This window comes from Nicotiana tomentosiformis, chromosome 5, assembly GCF_000390325.3.
Source record: "Nicotiana tomentosiformis chromosome 5, ASM39032v3, whole genome shotgun sequence".
Lineage (NCBI taxonomy): Eukaryota > Viridiplantae > Streptophyta > Magnoliopsida > Solanales > Solanaceae > Nicotiana > Nicotiana tomentosiformis.
In genome coordinates, this window is record NC_090816.1 from 40,058,308 (window position 1) to 40,080,513 (window position 22,206).

Here is a 22,206-nt window from a genome sequence, read left to right on the forward strand (position 1 = left end):
AAATCATCATACGAACCTGCTGGTACCTTCAAATCCCGATTCCAAGGTCGTTTACTCAAAATTCACACCTTAGTCAATTCCTTTAACTTAAGGCTTCCGAAATTCGAATTTTCTCTCCAAGTCAACTCCGAAATTCAATTCCGACCATACGCACAAGTCATAATACCTGAAGTGAAGCTGCTCATTGCCTCAAATTGTCGAACGACGCGCTAGAGCTCAAAACAACCGGTCGGGTCGTTACATAGTATTGCCTGGGCCTTCAACAAACTCTTTCTTCGCAAATGGCATGCTCAGATCCAAACAGGGGACTATACCCATCAACATAGCCCAAAAATGATAGAGGAACTCAGGCCAAACCAAAGAGTCACAAATTGACCATATGGCCCAAATATTAGATTATACATAAATCACTTAAACAAACCAGTTTGCATATTATACAAATAATGTGAGGAAGAAAAGTTAAATGCCAAAAACAGCTCAAGCTCCAGCAGCAAAGAGAGCGACCAAAAAATCCCAAATCCTAGTGTGTTAGAGTTCACAAGGGTCTCAAATGGATCCCGAGCAGTGCTTACACTAGAGAGGTCAATAGAGAGAGTTTTGGTGGCCTTGGCTTTCAGCCGGCCAAGAGTGATAGATTCAAAATAGTGTAGGTAACAAATGAGAGTGAGAGAACAATGATCAAATGATAGAACTTGAAGAGGTGCACTTATATTTTATAAGCAGACATGACAGGGGTAATTAAACAAAGAACATTCAAGCAAAAAGAATCAACATAACTCAAAGGACATGTTGATATCACAAGTTCAAACGCTTAGAAGATTGGACAGAAAATATTTTTGTAGAAAGCAGGGGAATCAGGTTTTCTGAGATTACTAACATACAAAGGCACACAATGCCAAACACTAACTTAAAGGAGTTAAAACCTAGGGGTTCAAATTATGTTAGGCATACATCACAATATCAGAAAGACAGACATGCTAACTTACATTATGAGAAAAAATAGTACCAAACATTGTAAGGAGACACAAACTAAGATAGCTACTCTAAAGGTCCCAACTAATCGCTAAAGATATAGTATTAAGCAGACCAAAGACATAGTGAGTGACAAAATAGCATGGGAGTAGGTGTCACGACCCAAAAATATCACTGTCTCAAAATAAACAACCAAACATCCTAATATCAAACCAGCAATCGACAACTTATCAATTAACCAAAACAAGTCTCCACCATTACTATTCAACCCACTAACAACCAGAAATACTAATTGATCTCTAATTTCGATAAGAAAGTGCAATACTCATCATAAGTCTATAATAACAAAAGGATACTCATGACGCTAAAAGAATGACTATGGAGCGACTCTAAGAGTTCAAAGAAAAGACTATAATAATAAATAAAATCTCTGCCCACACGAACAAGTGCGAGGCTCACCAAGAACTATCAACCTGTGCGCTCTAATTAAAGAAATCCTCGCCCGCGTTAATTGTTGTCTCTGTTAAAAAACATTAGCGAGGAATGAGTCGCTAACTCAGTGAGTAATAATACTTCACCACAACCATTTTTAATGGGGACAAGTCAGAAAACATGCTAGTATATCAAACAGAAAATAACATGAGAATGCCCTTTTAGAAACAATAAATAATTTTCAGTCTCATCATGTTTTTCTTCTAGTATAATGCAATTAACAATTCAATAATAAGCTCGGTAACCACTGTATAATATAAATATTCACATTTGGGAGGTTTCAATGAACGTATCATGTAATCAGTATAACTGTGGACTTCTTCGCAAGAAGTCAAATATAACGGTAGTCCCTACTCGAGGAAAATCGGTAACGGTATGCTAGTTCTACCTTCCCACTAGCGAGGGTTGTAACGGTAATCGATAATTACAAGGTACACCGGGTCTAATGAACCCGTTGTTAGCTACGGGATCCTTCAATGTCTACTCTACGGGATCCTTCAATGTCTACTCCCATTTATACTTGTCTCTGTAATCCGTATATACTCGTAGAAAATATTTTAAAATAATATAGGGTATTTTGGTTCTTATCAAATCATATAATTTTATTTCGATAACAGTAAATTCATGTAACGGTAAAACAGATCTAGTGACAACAAAAATATTTAAAACCGCGGTAATCATCTCAAATAACTGTTTCGGTATCATATCGAGTAAAAAATGTGTCCCACATGCAACTCAAAATAATCGGTAATATATTCATATTAAAAATCATGTGTAAATCATGCAAGTTATGAAAACACAAATTGCGGTAAGATTACTACTCACAGTACTCGTGCCAAAATACCAAATGCTTCACCTCGAGCAATTCGTACAAATTCGTACAAATTCCTCCAATCAATGTATAATTACATAATACCGATCTCATGTTAATTGCCTTATTTAGGCTAAATCCATCACTAATTTAGAATACCCAATCCTCCAAGTTTTATATTTTATCATCAATTCGCCGAATTATATTTACTCATACTATGAGTAATTTAAATTAGTCCAAAATATTTTAAATAAAAAGGTATTTATATGGTTTATTCCCCGTACTGTTCAATTTCCTTAATCGTGTGCATAAATTAAAACTGAAATAAAATTATTATCCATAATATTCCTTCTTAATTGGTACTTATCTTTTGTGCTCAATACTAGACTTACCACATTCAAACTCAATTCGATATTGTCATTGCAATACAGTTAAACACCAAAACTCAATCCTTGTACCCTAACTTAATTTACACCTAACAAAGATCATATATAATGAGACTAGTTTAAGTACAAATACATCAATACCCTTCTTTTTCCAAGTGAATTTATCCTACAGAAACTTTGACCAACTTCCAATTGCATAATTTGCCCAGAATAACTCTTATTGATATTAAATTTCGTATACCTTGTGAAACCCTTTAAATATATAAAATGAGACAAAAGAATTACCAGAAGAAAAAAAGACAGATGAGAAATTTGAGTATTACCCGTAAAAATTAGTGCGTATTTAAAATTTCTCAAGGTTTGGTTCCAGCCTTTTTCTTCTTCTTCTCCTCCTTTTGAATATTTTTTTTCGGCGTTTTTGAAGCTTCTGCTTCGGCGTAGCAGCCAGCCCCCCTTTTGCCCCCCTTTTTTTTTGGCAAATGGGCTTCGGCCCTTTTGCTTTACTCTTTTTTTTATTTTTATTTGTTTTTTTTGTTTTTTTTATAGTTAGTTTCTTATTATTATTATTATTATTATTATGCTAATGACCAATACACCCTTATAAAAAAAAATAGGGTATTACAGCAGGTCTCAGCATAGATTAGAGTATATTCTATTACAAGAATTCAGAACAAAGTAGGGAAGCCACTTATGCCAGGCAGTAAAGGTAAATACTCAGATACTAACATACGAGCTTAAGAGAGTCCAAATTGTTCCAGTTAAAAATGTACAAATAACATATCTAAGAACTAGAAATTTCAAGTAAAATCAAATACTAAAGAAGTTCATATCATAAACAAGTTCAATTCTGACAAGTTTGCACACACAGACAACCCATAAACATATTAGATCATGGAATTTCAAAGCTGTGAGTACACAAGACATGAACACAGAAGAACGAAATCGTAAAAAAATAAAGCCAAGAGACTTACCAGTTACCGGTTGAATAAACAGACAACAAGAAAGAACAAACTCCACGGTACTCTGAATACCAACAAAGAACAATAACCCACAATCTTAATGCATCAGAGTTCCCAAGGGCTTCAGATGAACCCCGCACACTGCTCGCACCAAGAAAAGTTGAAAAATCGAATTCCGGTGGCCTTGGCTTTCAGCCGGCCAATAACCAAAGTATAGAACATGAGAATGATAGAACAATAACTTCAATTTTTAGTGAATCTTCTGATTTTCGTCCCCTTGAAAGGGGAATAGGGAGGGATTTATAGAGTGGTTAAATCAGATGAGTAAATAGGGAAAGAAGTCAATCAAACATACACAAGGAAAGGAAAAATATACATGCAATCATAAAGCGGCCAGTAAAGGAAAGAAACCGAAAATCACACCCTAATTAGGGTTCAACGTTTGAAAATCCGTCTACTAGTATGAGAAATCAGCTATTCTTCCGTGTATATAGACGAGATATTGTCCATATCTTAGCGATTGAAGTTTAATGGGCCCGAATCTGAGAGATGGTACTTGCCAAGTTTAAGCAAGTACTAAGTGATACCATAGTCTTGCAAGTAATATTGAGGTAACACGTAAAAGGTAAGAAAATCACAGAAGGAATCCATGATTGAGACGGATTCGGAGAAGATTGAGGGGGCGTCTAGGGTTTTTGAAAGAGGGAGGACTGTTTAGAGGCTGCTGATGAAGGGAAATGGGGATTATGGTTTGGGTGATGGTATATAAGGAGAGTGGGGATTTTAATTCAGATCGTTAATTATTTGAGATCAACGGCCAAGATTAAGAGTAAGGTGGGGCGGGTCATTATAAACGGGTTGTGCCCGGATTTTTAAAGGGTCGTTTGGGCTGCTGAGGTTATTGGGCCAGGGGTTCATTTGGACCTTAATTGGTCCGAAGTTCCCAATTTTGTGCAAGATTTTTTAAAATAGGAAATTAAGAGGAAAATAATTTAATCAAAAATAGTTAAATAAATTATAAAAATATTATTTATGCAAATTAATACTTTAAAACAATAGTAGAAGATTATAAAAACATAAGATATTATTTTGACCTTGAATAAAATGACAAATGCAATAAAAATTGTAAAATATAGGCTATATTTGCAAGATTGTGCAAATAGCTTAAAACTACTAATGTAATTATATAAGAATAAAGTAAAAATATTTGAAATGTGTATTATAGATACAAAATAATAATTTTAGGTAATTAAGTCATCACAAAATAATTTGAAGGAGTAATTAATAAGTATTCAAGTAATTTAAATGCAAGAAAAAATCAATTACAAAGCTCAAAAAATTATGAAAAAACATAGAAAATGCATGTATAGATTTTGTAAGCTAAATAATGATGCAAAATGATGTTTTGAAAGGTATACTATTTGAAAAAATATGAGGGCAAAATTGGGTATCAACAATCGTGAGCTAGGTCCTGTCTTTAAAGACGGTTGGCATCAGCAGTCATGGCATGAAGCTTAGCTTCATGTGTTTTCTCGCCTACCTTTAAGGGGTTTCTTCAGAACCTTATCGGGAACATTATATCATGATTTTATTTTATTCGGACTCGATCTTCCTCCTGTCTGCAATACAAGTATTGTGGAATCGTCATTCTCTTTAGGCATTGTTGCCATTGTTGAAGTAGTCGATCAACTTCATTATGGTCTACTGGTCGGGTGCAGTTTATAAGACATTCAATATTTAGCGTGGAACATGCATGCTTTTACAATACTATAGATATGGATAGAGATAGATAATATAAGTATAGATATAGATATAGAAATAAATATAAATGTGAGAAATTAGAATTGACCAAGGACAAAATTATGCAAACAAAGTACACACGCATACAGTTTCTAATACTGTTCCATTTTTCACACCAGAAAAGGATATAAAAGAATTCACTTCACCTTCCTTTACATTCACAGCACGTAGATTGTACAAAAAGTATTGAAAATCGTAAAACTGAGGGCCCTGAAGCTATCCTTTCTATGATAATGTTGCATGCTAGTTTTCACTTCTTTTTTCCTTTTCCCTTTTTGGGTTTCCTGGACTTATTCCCTTTCCCTGTCTGCTTCCTTTCAGCAACCTGATTATTGCTTTCAACATTGGTGGTGGCAGACGGCAACTCAATCTTCTCAACTTCACCGCACTCTGTGTTGCCTTTTTCCTCACAATCATTCTCTAGTGTGACGTTCTCATTGTTATCCTTGGGTACAATGCACTGAGTCAGTAAAGTTTCAAGCTTGGGCTTCCTTGACAGCAAGCTCTTCAATAGTTGCTCAGCGCTTGCTACTTCTGAATCACTGTATAGTATCAAGGCAACAATTTAGCAAGAGTTCTATACAAAAGTTGGACATCTTGCCTCGACACTCTAAAATATGTTTGTGCAAGCATGTCAATGAGTAGAAGTATACCAAGACCAAGTTGAAGAATATATATATTGTACTATATAGAAGTAGTTAGCATAAATAATTGGCTAACAGAACCTTATAAGGCTCACAACAGGAATAAGTCATTAGCTAAGGCAACAGTTTCAAACTAAAGATAATGTACTTCTAGCATGAAAGAATTTGCCAGAAATGGATTTTACACCCCTAGCATATATTTTGAACCCAAACAATTTCATCTTGACAACTACGATCCTGTCTGCCCCTTGCCATTCAAGTTAAATTTTGGGTAAGGGGTGGAATTCCATTTTTCTTGATCTAACAGCTAGCAGCACCTGCTGCCTGACATTCGGATAAAACGAACTCCTATTTCATAAATACAAGAAGCAGAACATATTCCAGAAAACAAAAATTGAAATACACAATCGTAAGAAACCAGCATACCTCGTTTCCAGCAATGAATGGAGCTGTTTCAGCTCCTGAAGCATAATGTGCAGTTCCTTAATCATGTCTTCACCAGCGTAAGGCTTCTTCACCGCAGGCAGAGTAATTGCAGCAGTCAAGAATTTGATATGCGTATTTATTTCCTCCTTAATAAATAACAAGTTTAGCAGTTTATAATAATAACAACAACAACAACAAATGTTATAGTTACAAGAGAACTAAGATTACCTTCACCTTCTGAGCAACAACTGATATATTTGCAAAAGTTCCATCATTTTCACTGCTAATGAGCTTCAAAAAATCAGATATTTCGTGAAATAGGGCCCAATTCATTTGTAGAATCTGCTCAGACAGAGGAGTGACTTCAGAAAATGGCATTATCAAACTCTTTGGTTGATTACCATAATTCGAGGGAGTAGTGAAAGGATTAGTCATGACTTTTGGAACAGTGGTATTAGGAGTTTGCAACCCAATTCTTGCCGGAAACAGGGAGTCAATAATGTCTTCTCTATTGCAGTTTGTTCCCAGCTGCACTGGAATGACATTAGAATACTTCCTGGTATCATTCTCACCCAGACTGACAAACAAAAGAGGATCACTAGCATTTCGAAAAGCTTCTCCAATTTCACTTGTCTGAAAGTAATTGCGCTTCATTCCTTGTCGAAGAACGCCATAGAAGTACTTTGGAAGCTGGTTCCTAACATCATTGTTACTGAGCACTTGGAAAAGAACATCATAGTACTTGCCACAGTTCACACACAGTAAGCACAGGATAACAACCAATCTCAAAACAAATAGCTTATAGTATGCATTAAAGCTAATCTTCGATCGCGAAATCCATTCAACAGTACCAACTTTATCGAAAATGAATTGTTTCACCATCAAAAGAATGGAATGATAAAAATTTTCCAAAGACTGCGAGTTGATTGCAAGCCTGGAAGTGGGTAAGACCTCAGATTGTTCAGAAATAAGCCATTCCACCAATGAAGATCTTGTGGTGAAAAAGGATCCCCGGCGCTGCGACACCAAGATCAAAAAGCGCTCAACAAGATACAGGAAACAACCCGGGGATATGTAGTCATTTAGTCTGATCCAATTTGCATTGAAGGTATCTTGTAAAGCTTCATTAAATTTCTGAACAAATACAAGCTCCAGAACTTCACTTGGGTTATTTAAAGACTTTTGAGAGCACTCAAGATCACTATTGCTTGATGAAAAAGCTTCATGAGACTCCAAAGTTTTGCCTTCACAAATGGCATTGACAGACACAGATTCTTCCGTGCGTTCTGTTGATTTCTTGCAGCCGAGAATTTCCATGAATGATTTCCATGGTTCTGTTGGAATTCTTCCAACAATTTTCTTGTATAGATCTTCAGAATGTCCTCCAGATGCAAGCAATATCATGACCGTCCTTCCAATTTGTCCATAGCTCAAAAGACCTTTGCTGTTAGTATCTTGAAGGATGAATTCTTGGAGCAAGTCACTGGAAAGCTCTGTTCTCCTTAGAGAAATCATATTCTCAACCATTGACTGCCGGGGGTCGAGGGGGAAAACATTGTCAAAATATTTGAAGGACTGCATCAAAAAGTTCCGTATTCTCCACTCAAAACTCTTAGAATCAAGGTGTTTGGACTCGTTCAAAAATTTTGCAATCTCATATATATTTAGAAGGCATATGCTTTGCTGGAATAGAGTCATTGAAGTTGCAGTCAACTTATAGAGGGATTCCAGAGTTTCCAGAACTTTCAAACCTACAAGGAGTAATTCTGAATGCCAGTGATTTCGAGCGGCATAAATAAAATGCCGGGAATCAATAAATACCATCTTTTTGCTCCGTCTAATGAAACTTGGGTTAATTTTTTTAACCCATTCGGCTGCTGGATGCAACAGAACATATGTAACATTAAGATCATTCAATTGCTGCCTTGCACCAAAGTAATTTAGGCAGAAATCACAAAAATTCCTATTTTCACCAAATTCTTCAACATCAAGGACATCAAGAGATTCAAGAAGACCAATTATATTCTTCTTCCACAAATTCCAAAACAGAAGCAGTGTCCTGATACTAACCTGGCTGCATGAAATCAGTTCTTCCGAACTTTGTATATTGACGGATTCCATATCATGCCAATCATACTTTGCTGCATTACTTTCAAAATGAACATCCAAGATTTTTCTACAGCACAACATTTCAGCAATTAGACACTTGCATTTCTGAGACGCAATGAACAGGTGCTTCACGGTAGACCAGTCACTTGACTCATTTGATAAAACTTTAACCACAATGTACATGGCTTGAAAGTTGGAGCCACGCCTCGCAAATGAGATTAACCTTTGCAGAAGTTCCTCCTTTTGTGTGAATGACTTTGGAGGCCAACCTTTACTTCCTGGCACCCATAGGGAGTTAGAGAGAACATATAAAAGGATGAGTGAAGATGCCTTGTCAAAATCCCGTGCCTTCCCAATTAAATCCGCTTCACGAAGAATATTTCCTTCCAGCCATGCAATTTCTGCAGCTTCAGTGAAGTTTCCTAATTCTTCTTCTAACAACAGCAGCTCATCAAGACACTCCCGAGACTTCAAAAATTTGCGTTTCATGTCCATTGAAGGGAATGCTTTAACAAATTTCATCATGGATTCTCTGTCGTTGAGCTCACAATAATTAAATGCACAATTCTCCAGGAACTCCATCTCAATTTTGTCAATTCCAGGAGCTTCTTTCCCTGCAGTATTGCCCTTGCCAGCATATTGCTTCCAGTACTCAACATATTTCAAACCCAAGTCGAAACATTTTCCTTTCGTGCAAACTAACAAGCACTCAGCGAAATAATTGCCTTTTGCATAAACTCCTGCTGCCTGCTCATAGCATCCAGCCAGTGTAAAACACTCAGCAGCTTTTGCCAGTTCAGGTTTTCCACACTTCTCCAAATAAATTTTACCTGTGGATAAGTTTACAGGTTAAACGGGAGAACACAAAAAAAAAAAAAAACAGATACGAAAACAACATTCTTTAGTCTTGATATAGGTTACCATGAAGCAAAGCAAGACTGCAAAAGGAAGTCAGTAGTTATCAACTCAAAAACATAGATAGCTCAAAAGGGCAAGTTGGGAAAAAACTGTATATTTGGCAATGGTACAATAACCTCTACAGATAACCACGGCAGTGGGACATAAAACTTGCAACATTTCAACTGATTGTTGTATTGGTACACACTACAGTTTTCCATTTTAACTAATCAATCAGTTAATTAAGGAAAAAGATGGCATTGTTCATAATTTTTTGTTTTATGGTTTTGGGGGAGGGCAGTAGGGGAGATTCGGGTAAGAAGAATGTAACTTAAGTAATAAGATCCTAGAGGTCTACCTAGCATAGCTCATTGTCCCCCAAGAGTTACATTCAGAGATGTTATTATTAGATCTGAAAACTGGATGCAAGTCCGTAAGAAATGGAAATGCAGAAAAGTGATATATTGAGAACACAAGGCATGGACTCTAAGAAAAAAAAAAAGAAAAAATGCCAGGCAAGAAAATAGCGATGCTTGAGAAAGTGAGGCAACTTTTCCGGAGAAAAGCACCATTTGTTACCTGCTCTTTCATACTCCCTCAAGTCATAAAAACATTCAGCTGCAGACTCAAATCTTCCAATAGAATCGAATATTTCAGCAGCCTCACGTAGGTAGGTGAAAGCCTCTTTGGGATTTGAATCACGAATTCGTTCAGCAGCTGCCCTGAATCCAGCCGCCTTTGCCCTTTTCTCCCAATTCTTTTCTCCTGCTTTTTCAAAACACATAATTGCCATCTCATAGTTTTTCTCCCAAAAGAGCTGCATGATAACATCAATGCACTTTATGAGGGTCAAATAATACTGAGAGGTATATATAGCAACACAAGAATGAAATGTGTAACAAATGAATACGGTAATAGCCACAGATCAAGGAAAATCAACTTGACCTTCACTCCCCTTGACTTCCACTCCTCTGGACTGCTGGAACTTCGCATAGCTTGTGCAAGTGAATCATCTATCTCCCTTGTTTCCACTAGACACAACCTCCTCCAATAGTCAAATATAGGCTTGGAAAATTCCTCTATATTTTCACAAATCCATAACCTTTGCCTAGTTCGAGTTATAGCTACATAAAGCTGCTTTAATTCAGAGCACAAGACATTATGTCTTGCTTCACAGAAACTTGGGAAGGATAAATCCAGTAAACCTTGTTCTTTCATGAACTCATATACCACTCTCCACTGATTTCTAAGCGGCGATGACCCAAAAAAATTGTAAAGCAGCACATCCTACAAATATAAACGAAGGAAATGAGAGGCTACAGAAGAATTCAATAGAAAGGAGAATATGCTTTAGCAGAAGATGCAATTCTACTCAGCAGGTTTATCAATGTTTGTGCTCTTCAAACGCCGCATTTGCAATTTACCATTGTTCTGCCTACTCAAATGGACACTTGGTTGAAATATTAGTTAGCTGGGCCATGTCTCTAACAAGAAGTGAGTTCTTGGACTAACCCCTTTCCAACCCTACCCAAAAGTGAAATTAGAATCCTAATGAACCAGGGAGCAGGAAATGTGCCTCAAACCAATCTACACCAAAGATTATGGGAACTCTAAAACTAAGGGCAAATTATGTGTACTCTAAAACAAAGTCATAAGTCATTGATTTGGATCCTTCAAAACATCGAAAACTTGTAAGATATTGAAACTACCTTTCTTTTTGAAATTCATGCCTCTGTCCATGCAAAAATATGATAAACAAGAGGATGAAGGTAGGGGATTACTTATTATACAAGCCTTTGAATAGCATGAGTAAGTGGTAGGTAAAGCTTGCTTCATACTTCATGTACATCCAGAAAGAGACTAGTAGATACGTTAAGCAAACAATCATGCGCAGGAAGTAGTTATGGTGCTTATTAAACTAGCAATCCTACACACAAGTAGGTCGATTATCATTACGAAGAAAACCAAAAAATAAAAAAGAGAAGTTGAAAGACAGTAATAATTGAATTCCTAAGAATAACAAATGAGAAAACTGACTTGCCTGAAACTCCAAGCCTTTGCATTCAACAATGGTCAAAATAAGAGCTTGCCTTCCGATACAACCTGAGATTTCCTTCTTAGCAGATTCATCCCGCACTAGTATGACCTGCTCTGCACCAAAACCTATTATTTTCCCTCCAATACTCCCACTATTCCCAAAAATAGTTATAATTGCATTTTCATCAGCTCCAGGCTTGAGCAACACGGGAGCCTCACCATATATAAGACTAGTCTCAGGTTTCAAGAAATCAACAGACTGAGGGAAATAATGACAAAGCAGATCAATTACACTCTGTGCTAGCTTGAGCACACCAGCATGTGTCCGGAAGTTCTGAATCAACTGAAAAACACGTGATAGATGTCCTTTATCTCTTCTTCCGACAACTTCATCACCCTTTGATTCCATAACAAAATCATTGTAGAATAGATTCCTAATGTCTTCAAACCTAAAATCTATCCCCCTAGCAATTGTCTGTGCTGTATCACCAGAGAATACAAAGCCTTCATCAACATTTCTACAAATATATTTGAAAAGAGCTATTTGTCTCATAGTGAGATCTTGAACTTCATCAATATATACAAAATCAATCTTGTCCCCATCCAGATACTGAAATTTTAGCCGAAGATGAAGATCATTAACTAAATCAGCTAAATCGTATTCACCACTCTCGATCTTCATTTTTTCATAATCCTGGAAAATACTATATATTCTCTCTCTTTGTTCTGCACTTACAGTAGAGACCCGATATTCTGACATTGAAATATAAGTCTCTTTGCTGAGTTTCCCGTCAGGAAAGTCCCCTGCTTTCAGCCCCCCTTTTATATAAGAAAGTATTTCGGTAAACACCCTTGAAGAATCAAGATTCTTGGTCAAATGAGTACTGAAGTGAGGCCAATACAAACTACAAAAGCGATCATAATTGACCTCCTTCTCTCTTATGAAAGTTTGCAAAGTGATTGACCTCAAACTTTTGTCTTCGGAAAGCTCCCACTTCAAATGGAACCTATCAAAATAGGAATAACCTATAGTTCCATCAAGCATCATTAGGAACTTACGAAATGTGATCACAAGAGGGTACTTCACGTACGGGATGTCAATAAAAGAGTCCGGTATATCTCTAAACTGTGACGTTCCATCCAAATCATCAGTTTCGCGCAAGCTGCTTTCAGCTGAGAAACTTTTGCCACAAATGAAGCTGCAAATTTAAGAAAGTTAGCATCAAAGGAGCAGGTTGTACACCTCTTAATTGGATAAAAATAGAAACCTCATTCAAGCTTATAACACAACATTAATTCAGTATGAATTACAGGTCAGAACCAGTAAAAAAGAAACATAGCATAAAGGAAATGCAATTACACGTGTGAAAATCTATGACTCCCCATCTCCAATTCAATTATGCACTCTCCAAATCATCAAGGTTATAGGAAGAGTTATTATCATGTAAGAACCTTAACTATCATCATTCTTACGTTACTGTAACAACAATCTTCGGTTTGGTCATAGAGCTTTATGAAATTCTAAAAAAAGAAGAGCATACTATGCATTACTAATGGTTAAGACCGCCAACTTCTTTACATTCCAAATATCTTTTTGGACAAAGGTCTAGGAAGTTCAAGGAGAAGATGGTGTTCAAACAATAATAGGTAACCTTTTGCTGAGTTCAGATATGGTTAATAAACTAACTGCTGCTCCAAGGTCACATCATTTTTTCAAACATAGTCATACTACTGCACAATGGTGTTTTGAGTTAAAAGTTCAAAGCACCTAACTTTTATAAATTCATTTGGGTGAGAATTTGCTAGATCATTTAAACATAATTCCAACCATCAATAACCATAGCAACTAGCTCTCAATTTAGATGTACGTTAACAACCATGGAATATGAAAGCATATAAGTAATTATTACATCCATGCTGTAAATCTGAATATGTTTGCTCTTTTTTAATCCTAGTTTTGTAATGAAGCCTTCAACCACTCATTTCTCGTTTTGAGAATATTTTATGTGGTATTCCTTCTCCACTTTTCTCCTAGCTGGCTCAATGATTTTTAGCTTTCCTTACATGTATTCGAGCAACTATACCTGCATCCTCCTACCAATACGCGTACCAGGAAACTCTACTTTCACCAATGCTTAGACACATAAAAGAGATTACTTCGGTTCTTTGCCTATGACAGAATTACTCAGGTCTCACATGGTTTTTCTAGCTTCATTAACCACTAAGTTACAGCACAGAAACTAATTCATATCGTTCTTTCTTCACGCATTATAAACCTTAGACTTGCACTGTAAACTCAGAAAAAAACCAAATAAAACGAAAGAGAATACTGAACCACATTACTTCAAGGATCGTTGCTCAACAAGGATGCAGCTTATTAAAGCAAGCACAGTCCCATCAGGCAACTCTCTGACAGCAGACTAGAACTCACCTTTTCAGCTGAGAGATTTGTTGTTTGACGGCGTAACAAAGTTTAGGACTAACTGTTACGAAAAGCTGGCGCAAGGTATCCTCCTCATTTTCCTCATGTCGTCTAAATCCTATTTCCTCTGCACGCTGACTGGCATCTTGTTTTTCCTTTAATCCTTCGACAGCATTGTGGTGTTGTTGTTCCTTTTGCAATAACTTCATGGTCAAAACTGTTGTTTTTCCTGTGCCTGAGCGACCAAGGATGAAACTGCTTCTACTAAATTGGATTATCTCCCTCTCTTCATTAGTAACTTCAAAAGGGAGATCTAATTCTTCACCATGGTGATTAGAGAGCAAATGGTTGACAACACCAGACGATAAAGAGTAAAATTTCATTAGTAATAAGCTTTCACTGACTCTTGAATTTTCAACATAACTTCTACCATCTATTGCACCAGTTGTTTCATTATTCAATTCGCTCGCAGTAACACGTTTGTACTGAATGATATCACGATAGAGCTTCCAACTCTTTGGAACTTCCAAGTCCCTGAACAAAAGTGAAAATATTAAAGAAAAATTTAAAAGAAGCAATTGCAGCTCATTATAAATTGGAAATAATAGAGCACAAAAGAATCGGTTTACCCCTCAAGACACTTTTCCTTACAAAGACTGATGAATTCATCAGTGTACATTGAAGATATGATATCAAGGCGCCTTGACAATTTTGTGACCTCCTCCAAGGGCAAAATATCCCAAACCCTCAGCACTTGAGTATAGGTGGACTCTTTCTGAATATCAACCGTGCAAACGACATATCGCCCTTCAACCTTAAATTGTTTTACAATTTTAGATGAACTCTCGGAAATTGAGTCCGCATTCCTTTTCTTGGGACGCCATCCACTAGCCAGCTTAACTAGAAGATTTATCACAGACATCCTCAGGCGGGAGGATGCCAGCTTTACAAAGGATTTTCTAAAATTGTCACTGAAGAGTACCTGGCAACCATATAGAAGATAATACAACAACGGCCAAGTAAACTCATTAATACAGGAACCATTACCGTGTACTTATGTGTGACAAATGATACTGACCAAAGTTTTGCACCTTCAATGAGCGAAGCACACACTTACAAAGAATAAACATATAACATGGATCAAGACAGATGTTTCAATTGACTATAACTTATGGGAGGTTGAACACGTTAAACAGAGAACAGTATGTGCTCCAGGAGGAAGAGTCATGGTAATGAATGCTAATGCAAGATGTTAGTTTACAACTGAAACACAATTGTTCCAAATAAAGAAGCGAACCATAAGAAAGACAGCAGCATATACATAACCCATTATGCATCAAGAGATCATACATTAACTCCAGACCCCACTTATGGGAAATTATTGGGCTTCTTGTTGTTGTAGATCATACATTAACTGGTCAAAAAACTGAAATACTACATCAACAAACAATCCGGAGCGGAAAAACACTGGACCCACCCATGATAATACAAGTAGGCATAACAATCCAAACATGAAATATTGGATCCTCAGTTAAATGCTTCTGAGGATGTGAATGTGAATCAAGATCAACTACTAATTCTCTGCACACTTTACTCATTGCAATAAACCACTTTGAGCATGTAACATTGAAGAAGTATACATTCTTTTTGCAGGATAAGTCCCTAGAAAATAACGTTTTGAATTCAATAAACAATAAAATAACAAGATAACGTTTTGAATGTTCATGGTGCCATAACTTCATTAATATAACATAATCCTTTTTATAACTCGCTCCATTAGACATTAACTGACCTCAAGTCATTGTCAATTAAAAAGCTGTACTTAAGAAGAAAAAATTTAATGTGAAAGAGCCAAAAGCACAAGACATACCTTCCATCTTTGAGATTTGAACAGAATACTCTCTGGATTAAGTAAATCGTCCAGCTGATCATATTCTTTCTTAACATTTAAAATTGTTGTCCTCATGTCATTGTCTTCTGAAGCATGAAAGAAGCACTGACGACTCTTGGCGTCAAGAACTAATGCTTGCCAAACAGAGTTGCTCTCAAGTAACGTTTGTTCATTGCCAAGAATCCAAAGACAGTGCCTATAAGAATAAAACCCTGCAAAATCAGCTTAGAAGAAAATAAGAAGATCCAAATGTGACGTAACAGCGAAACAATTCAATCCATACCGAGCCCTGGTCAAAGCAACATTAGTCCTTTGAAAGCTAGACAAGAAACCGATCGATCCACCACGATTAGATCTCACAGTAGATAATATTACTATATCTTCCTCCCCTCCCTGAAATCCATCTATTGACTTCACCTTAACTTCAAAACCCTCCAGGTTATCATAATTCTGCCCAAGTTTACCTTGTATGGCCAAAATTTGTGCAGAATAAGGTGATATAACACCAATGCTGAGTTTCTTCCTGGAGCCACTCCAAACTGCAAATAATGAATAGAACATAACAACAACATCAAAGAAAACAGAAATACGTGGAAGCTACAGAGAACCTCCCACGGAGTCCCACCCACGCAAACCCAATTAAACATTAATTAAGAGAGGGCCAACCAAATATTTGACAGAGTGCACTCATCACAAGGAAGGAAACAGTAAAGTAAGTTGTGGAGATCTCGCAATTCAAAGATTAAGCGACACAAACCCAAGTACAAAATCTGGGTTATTAGGTGTTCTGCATTAAAGATTCTTGAATAATCACAGCCTCATTTCCAGATCCTAGTACTTATCAAAAAGACAGAAAAAGAATTCAAGAAACTCAGCCTTTGTTGTTTTTGTCTTTAAAAGGCTTTTTCTTAATTCTACAATTTACATGGTTATAAGTTATAACAAAGTACAATTGGCTATTAACCTCAAAATAGACATTCGCATTTTAGCTCCCAACTGCTGTACATGAACAAGATATATTCACTCAGCCTATGTTTCTTTTGGGTGGTGAAGAAATACAGTTTAAGGATACCCCATGCACAAAACACTTGTTTATTTTTGCTACTTTGAGACTAGACCCTTCAATACCTTGATACACACATCGGTAGCATCGTACACCCACACTTTAAACAGAAGCAAAAAAGTTAATGTTGAGTTTGACAAAGGTACAAATAGTTATCGAGGCAAAAAGACAAAAGAGCATTTCAGGAAAAATTCTAACCACAAAATGGCAGGTTTCATTAGTACGAGTATACCTTTGAACAAGTTATGCACTATCTTCATCACTAAAGCCACTTCAACCATATTTCTTCGACTATGTCCAACATCATCTAGTTCTTCTTTACCCAATGGAACATTTATAAAGGAATATGGACCAAAACACCTTCCCGGAAGATATCTTTTCTCATACGTTTTATGCCTTACATCAGGGGCATCATGAATTTGATTATGATAGAAACTTGAATTTGGAAATTGGCTAATTGATGGATGCATCCGGTACTGTATGTTAAGCAGGTGTTTAAAATGTCCCAGTGAACTGAGTCTTTCAAAAAGGCTCCTTCCAAAGCCAGCTTCTTCAGAAACCTATTTCAGAGTAACAGAATTATGTAAAAACAATATAGTGAAAAGACAATCAGTTGAAATTGCACGTAGAAAAAAGAAGGCAAACTTACTCGACTCTTAACTGTTGCCGGCAGTTGACACTCATCGCCCACCAAAACAGTATGCGTCAGACCTTGAAGTTGGAATGGTATGACAGATTCACACTCCTTCAATTGGGCGGCTTCATCAACGACTAATAAGTCAAATGGCTTGATATCCAGTGAATGAAGCTTATATGAACTAGAAGCAGTGCACAATACCAAGTAAGCCACTTGGAAACAGAACTCCTTAATCGACTCCTTACTCATAGCACTAGGAAGACTCAGTTTTCCAAGTGATTGGCGAACATCTTTTAGAAGACCAAGGCACTGGCTTCTTAAACAACGTAAAGAAAACTCATCCAAAACGGCCTCAGAAGAGACTTCAATTGTTTGCTGAGATGAAAATAGCTCTTCCAGTTCTTTAGAACCAACATTCTCTTTAAATAACATTCCCTCCAAACAATCAAGTAGGGAGATAAGGCGCACCATTCTTTCAAAGTTCTCCTCTTGAATAAAACATACCGGTAGATGGGTACAGAATACAAACATGCATCTTCTCAAAGATGATGCTGTAGAATTAAACCGAGATCTAGCAAAATCAATCAATGAGCTGATTTTTGCTTTTTCTTTTTGTGCTTCCTCTTGGTCAGCAAGTTCCTTCAGTTTGATCAACTCATTCTCCACGTAGATGTGGTACTGAGAAACACAATCTTCTAGAAATCCACTCATGGAACTTATACAGTGTTTCCAGCCAGTCAGTGGTCCCAGGCATTCCACCAGCCTATCGACACGATAATCAAGGTAAATCTCCTCAATATAGTGACCAACTTTTAGCCGGTCCTTATTCCCAACCAAGAGAATATCACCCAAAGGACAAACGATATCCATTTCTGCAGAATGATTTTTTAATGACTCTCTGACCAGTTTAACCAACCGAGAAGCTACTTGTGTTATTGCTACATTTGTTGGGGCACAAGTAAGAGTTCTATACTTCATTCTCAACAGTATGAAGAGCATGACACTTGTAGTCTTAGTCTTTCCTGTACCAGGTGGACCCCATATGAGTTCAATGGAAGGCTTGTGGCAACATTTCAATGTATCAAGAGAGGTCAAGATTGCATTAGCCTGAGAAACATTCAGCGTAGTCAACAGACTGTTAACAACTTCTCCAGCTGGTCCATCATTAATGGATGTAGAACAAACATCACATTTATTCTCGCGCTGTTTCTGCACAAAAACAATGCTTTTTCATTCTGAAATCCACTAAGCGAAACAGATACTGAAAATAGGAAAACACAAGCATAAGTCCAAATTCATAGGAACACTCTTAAGGGAAGAAAACAGCAGTTGAGGCTGCATCTGGTAAAAAGAGTATGTTTCAGCTTCTTTTTTTCCAAGAATGACAACGAACACATTGTTTTTAATTGCCAAAGAGTACATATTTTCTAAAATGAAGAGTAAAGTTTTGGAAACAGAAGAAATGCAAGAATGGCCATTTGCGACCCAGGAGACCAATGAATCAACATTACAAAGGTTTTGGTAAAAGAACATTTCTGAGACAACACAAATTTGAAAACTAACCATCAATAATAGATTAGAAAACTAGACGACATCATCCAGCTGCTGTAAATGGAAAAAGTATAGTACTTCGCACTACATTAAGATCATCACGAGCAACAGATAACTTTTGTCAAACTTTCACACGCTGCCATTCTTCTTCTTTCAATTGTGAAAAAATGCTGATGTCATCCTTGTTATGTATTTTCCAGTCACACTTACGCGACAAGGCCACACATTAACTTGAAAAATATGTCATCAAGCACTAGAAAACAAAGAGGCACCTAATGGATGATGCTTCTGAGAGGAAGTAAAAACACGTAAATCAGCAAGATGTCTTACCGCATGCCCGCTGCACAGAACTTTCTCAATAATGTCCAAATTGTTTCTCATTCCCAGCGCATTCCATACTCTCTTATTTGGTATCGAATTTATCAAAAACACTATATAAAATGATTTTTGCACTCCCTTATAAATTCCAATATCTCTAGCAACTTTGACTTTAAAATTAGTGGATGCATTTAAATCATCGTTCTCATTGTCACTGATATTAGTTACAGATGCAAAGGTCCAATTCCATCCAAGTCGCTGCAGGTCAGAAGCAGTTTCAGGTTTAGCATCTGAGATAATAACAATATCTCCAGGTAATGTTCTGTAAGGCTCTTTCCCATCACTGAATATATGCCTCCAGTAATCAACCTTAACATCAAAAAGTAATGTGCCATGTGGTTTTACTTCATCAAAGGAGATTAATTCGGCAAAAGGTGCTTTGTCTATGACCTCCAAGGAAGCAGCAATATCTGCTCGTGTTTCTTCCAGTAAAAGGAAGAAAAATGAACCCAAGTAATGCTCCACTGATTCAAATGATTCTGGAATCTTCTCCACCTACACAGCAAATAATTAATTAAGAAAGAAGCAACTTATTTTTGCTCTGCATCCCATTTACAAGTTGGCAACAATAATATCTTCTTTATTAAGGTGCTATGACAAAGATAACATTTAAGGAGTCCACTTACAACAACTCAAGATTTTCTCTTTAAAGTTCCAAAACAAAGGAATCTTTCAAAGGGAAAAAGGAACTGTTAAAAGTTAAAAACATTTAAAGAAAATTATCCAATTAAAGTAGAAAGAACAAAGGGGGAAAATGTTTTGTTCTTAGACATCTTAAATCTTATTTCTCTCTATGCTTCTTTTTTCTCATTTCAAATTAAATTCACCTTTAGTTCCCTTTAGATTACTGCTTATAAAAAGAAAATAACAAATGCATACGAAATTACCTACGTTCCTTAATCCATTGAATAAACATGCCCCAAAATGGAAGCAAATATAGCTTAAATAATGAAGCCATAGTTTGATGGTATGTTTGAAATTTGAACATCTGTCTTCAATTTGGGGATAGCAAAGTTCAGTTTCAAGGCTATACGCATTCAATAAACCAGTAGATGTGAAAAATGTATTCAAAGATGAAGAAAAATAGAGACTCATGCAACTTCCTGAATCTTACAGATGGATGATATTTAAAGGAAAAATTCCTTCTTTCCAAATTCCAAACAAAAATATTTTGTACAACCTTAGTCATGCAGCATTATCATTTTGACAAACATAAGTTCCCCAATCACTAAGATGCTAAAACATAAAAGAAGAAAAAGAGAGAGAGAGCATTTTATTAATTACATTATTTAGAGAAGAGCAATATAATCTAAAGAAGCATGGAAAAGAAAAAGTGTACCTGATTTTCATACAGAGTGTCATCAAAAATATTTTCGATAGACCACGAGAAGACCAAATCAATAAAGTCATCTTTAGGCCATGCTCTCTTCTTCTTACTAGTACTAGTACTAGTAGAAGAAGAAACCCCTTCCATCCCTAGCTAGCTCTTAACTCAGATTATCCAAAATAAATCACCTCAATTCTGTTTTACACCTGAAACGTAACACACATATAAGAAAAAACCTCACATGAAGAATTTAAACTATTGCATGCAGCAGAATCCAGATATGAAATTTTTTCTTACACATTGTGCCCAAAAATAAAGGAAACGCAAAAGATGGATTTCTTTGTCACGAAGGAAAAACCAGAATATGTACCAGTACAAAACCGCTACCAAAGAAAAGATAATAAAAGGAACAATCAAAACTCTCTCTTTTTCAAGTTAACAGTACTCTTGCTTTCTTTACAACAAATGAGAAGCGACCTAAAGCAAAACACGACTTTTGTACGGAAGAAAAAAAAGAAGAGGAAAAGTGGGAGATATTATTAATGCAAATGAAAAGGACGTAGTTCTTGGGAAACCAAAGGGCGGTCTTTTCATCTTCCTGAAGGTCTACTCCTTTTTCCAATTTCTCTTTTAATTACTTTTAGAAGATTATTAGGTGTAACTTTGCTTCCAGTAGTGTCTTTGAGCAAGTCTACAATTATACGAACTCAAGTAGTAATAATGAAAATAAGTGTCAAAATCTAAACGCTACATAAATAGGTATGACCTATGAATTTCATGTGTTTTGGCCTAGTGTGACCAATAATGTTGGTTCCTTATTTCTTACTGCTGAAATAATTCTCGTGCTTCTTGTACTTGGAACTGATATAACGTTAAAATTTGTGTGTTATGCTACACTTATTTTACGTAGCTAACTTTTTTGTCCAGATGTTCATGCCACCACTACTTAAATTGCTACTCATCTGAGGTGAAAATTCATCTTTCACATTTTTAAACACTTCGCTATTGGAAATATTCATCCTACAATGGCAAATAATCAGAGAGTGAAGATCCCATTATACTAGGGCAGTGAGGTTGTGTAGGAAAATAACTTTGTTCGATATAGTTGTGGTCCTAAAACAAGTGTGAGGTTGCCAACTTTTCATTAAGAGGATTCAACTTTTATAAAATTAGGCTATATCAAGCTTCTGTTTCAAGCTAAGGGGATTCAACCATTGTGTGTGCGCGTATATATATATATATATATATATATATATATATATATATATATATATATATATATATATATATATATAAATAAGTAAATATTTTGAGCTTGGAATATCATATGAACCCCTTACTTCAATGTAGCTCCGCTACTGACTACGATAGAGTAGTATCTCTAATATGTAAAAGAATGGAGGT

General features: G+C 36.3%; 1 protein-coding gene across 2 annotated transcripts; it reads right to left on the reverse strand.

The window, feature by feature from the left end:
• Positions 1–5,464: 5,464 nt before the first annotated feature.
• On the reverse strand, positions 5,465–21,291 carry LOC104099763 (uncharacterized). 2 transcript variants are annotated; one of them, XM_009606860.4, is made up of 16 exons: positions 21,100–21,291; positions 20,815–21,008; positions 19,428–19,970; positions 17,559–18,755; positions 17,142–17,469; positions 16,130–16,385; positions 15,826–16,042; positions 14,585–14,937; positions 13,965–14,489; positions 12,625–12,732; positions 11,538–12,540; positions 10,442–10,783; positions 10,076–10,313; positions 6,719–9,429; positions 6,491–6,636; positions 5,465–5,962 (listed from the first exon to the last, which is right to left on the reverse strand). In XM_009606860.4, exons 2-16 carry the CDS (start codon positions 20,947–20,949, stop codon positions 5,671–5,673), a joined length of 8,394 nt encoding a protein of 2,797 aa, XP_009605155.1. In that variant the 5' UTR covers positions 20,950–21,008; positions 21,100–21,291; the 3' UTR covers positions 5,465–5,670. The 2 variants fall into 2 exon arrangements, with proteins under 2 accessions (XP_009605155.1, XP_009605154.1); XM_009606859.4 differs by having other exon boundaries at positions 11,538–12,732.
• Between the last annotated feature and the right edge of the window lie 915 nt (positions 21,292–22,206).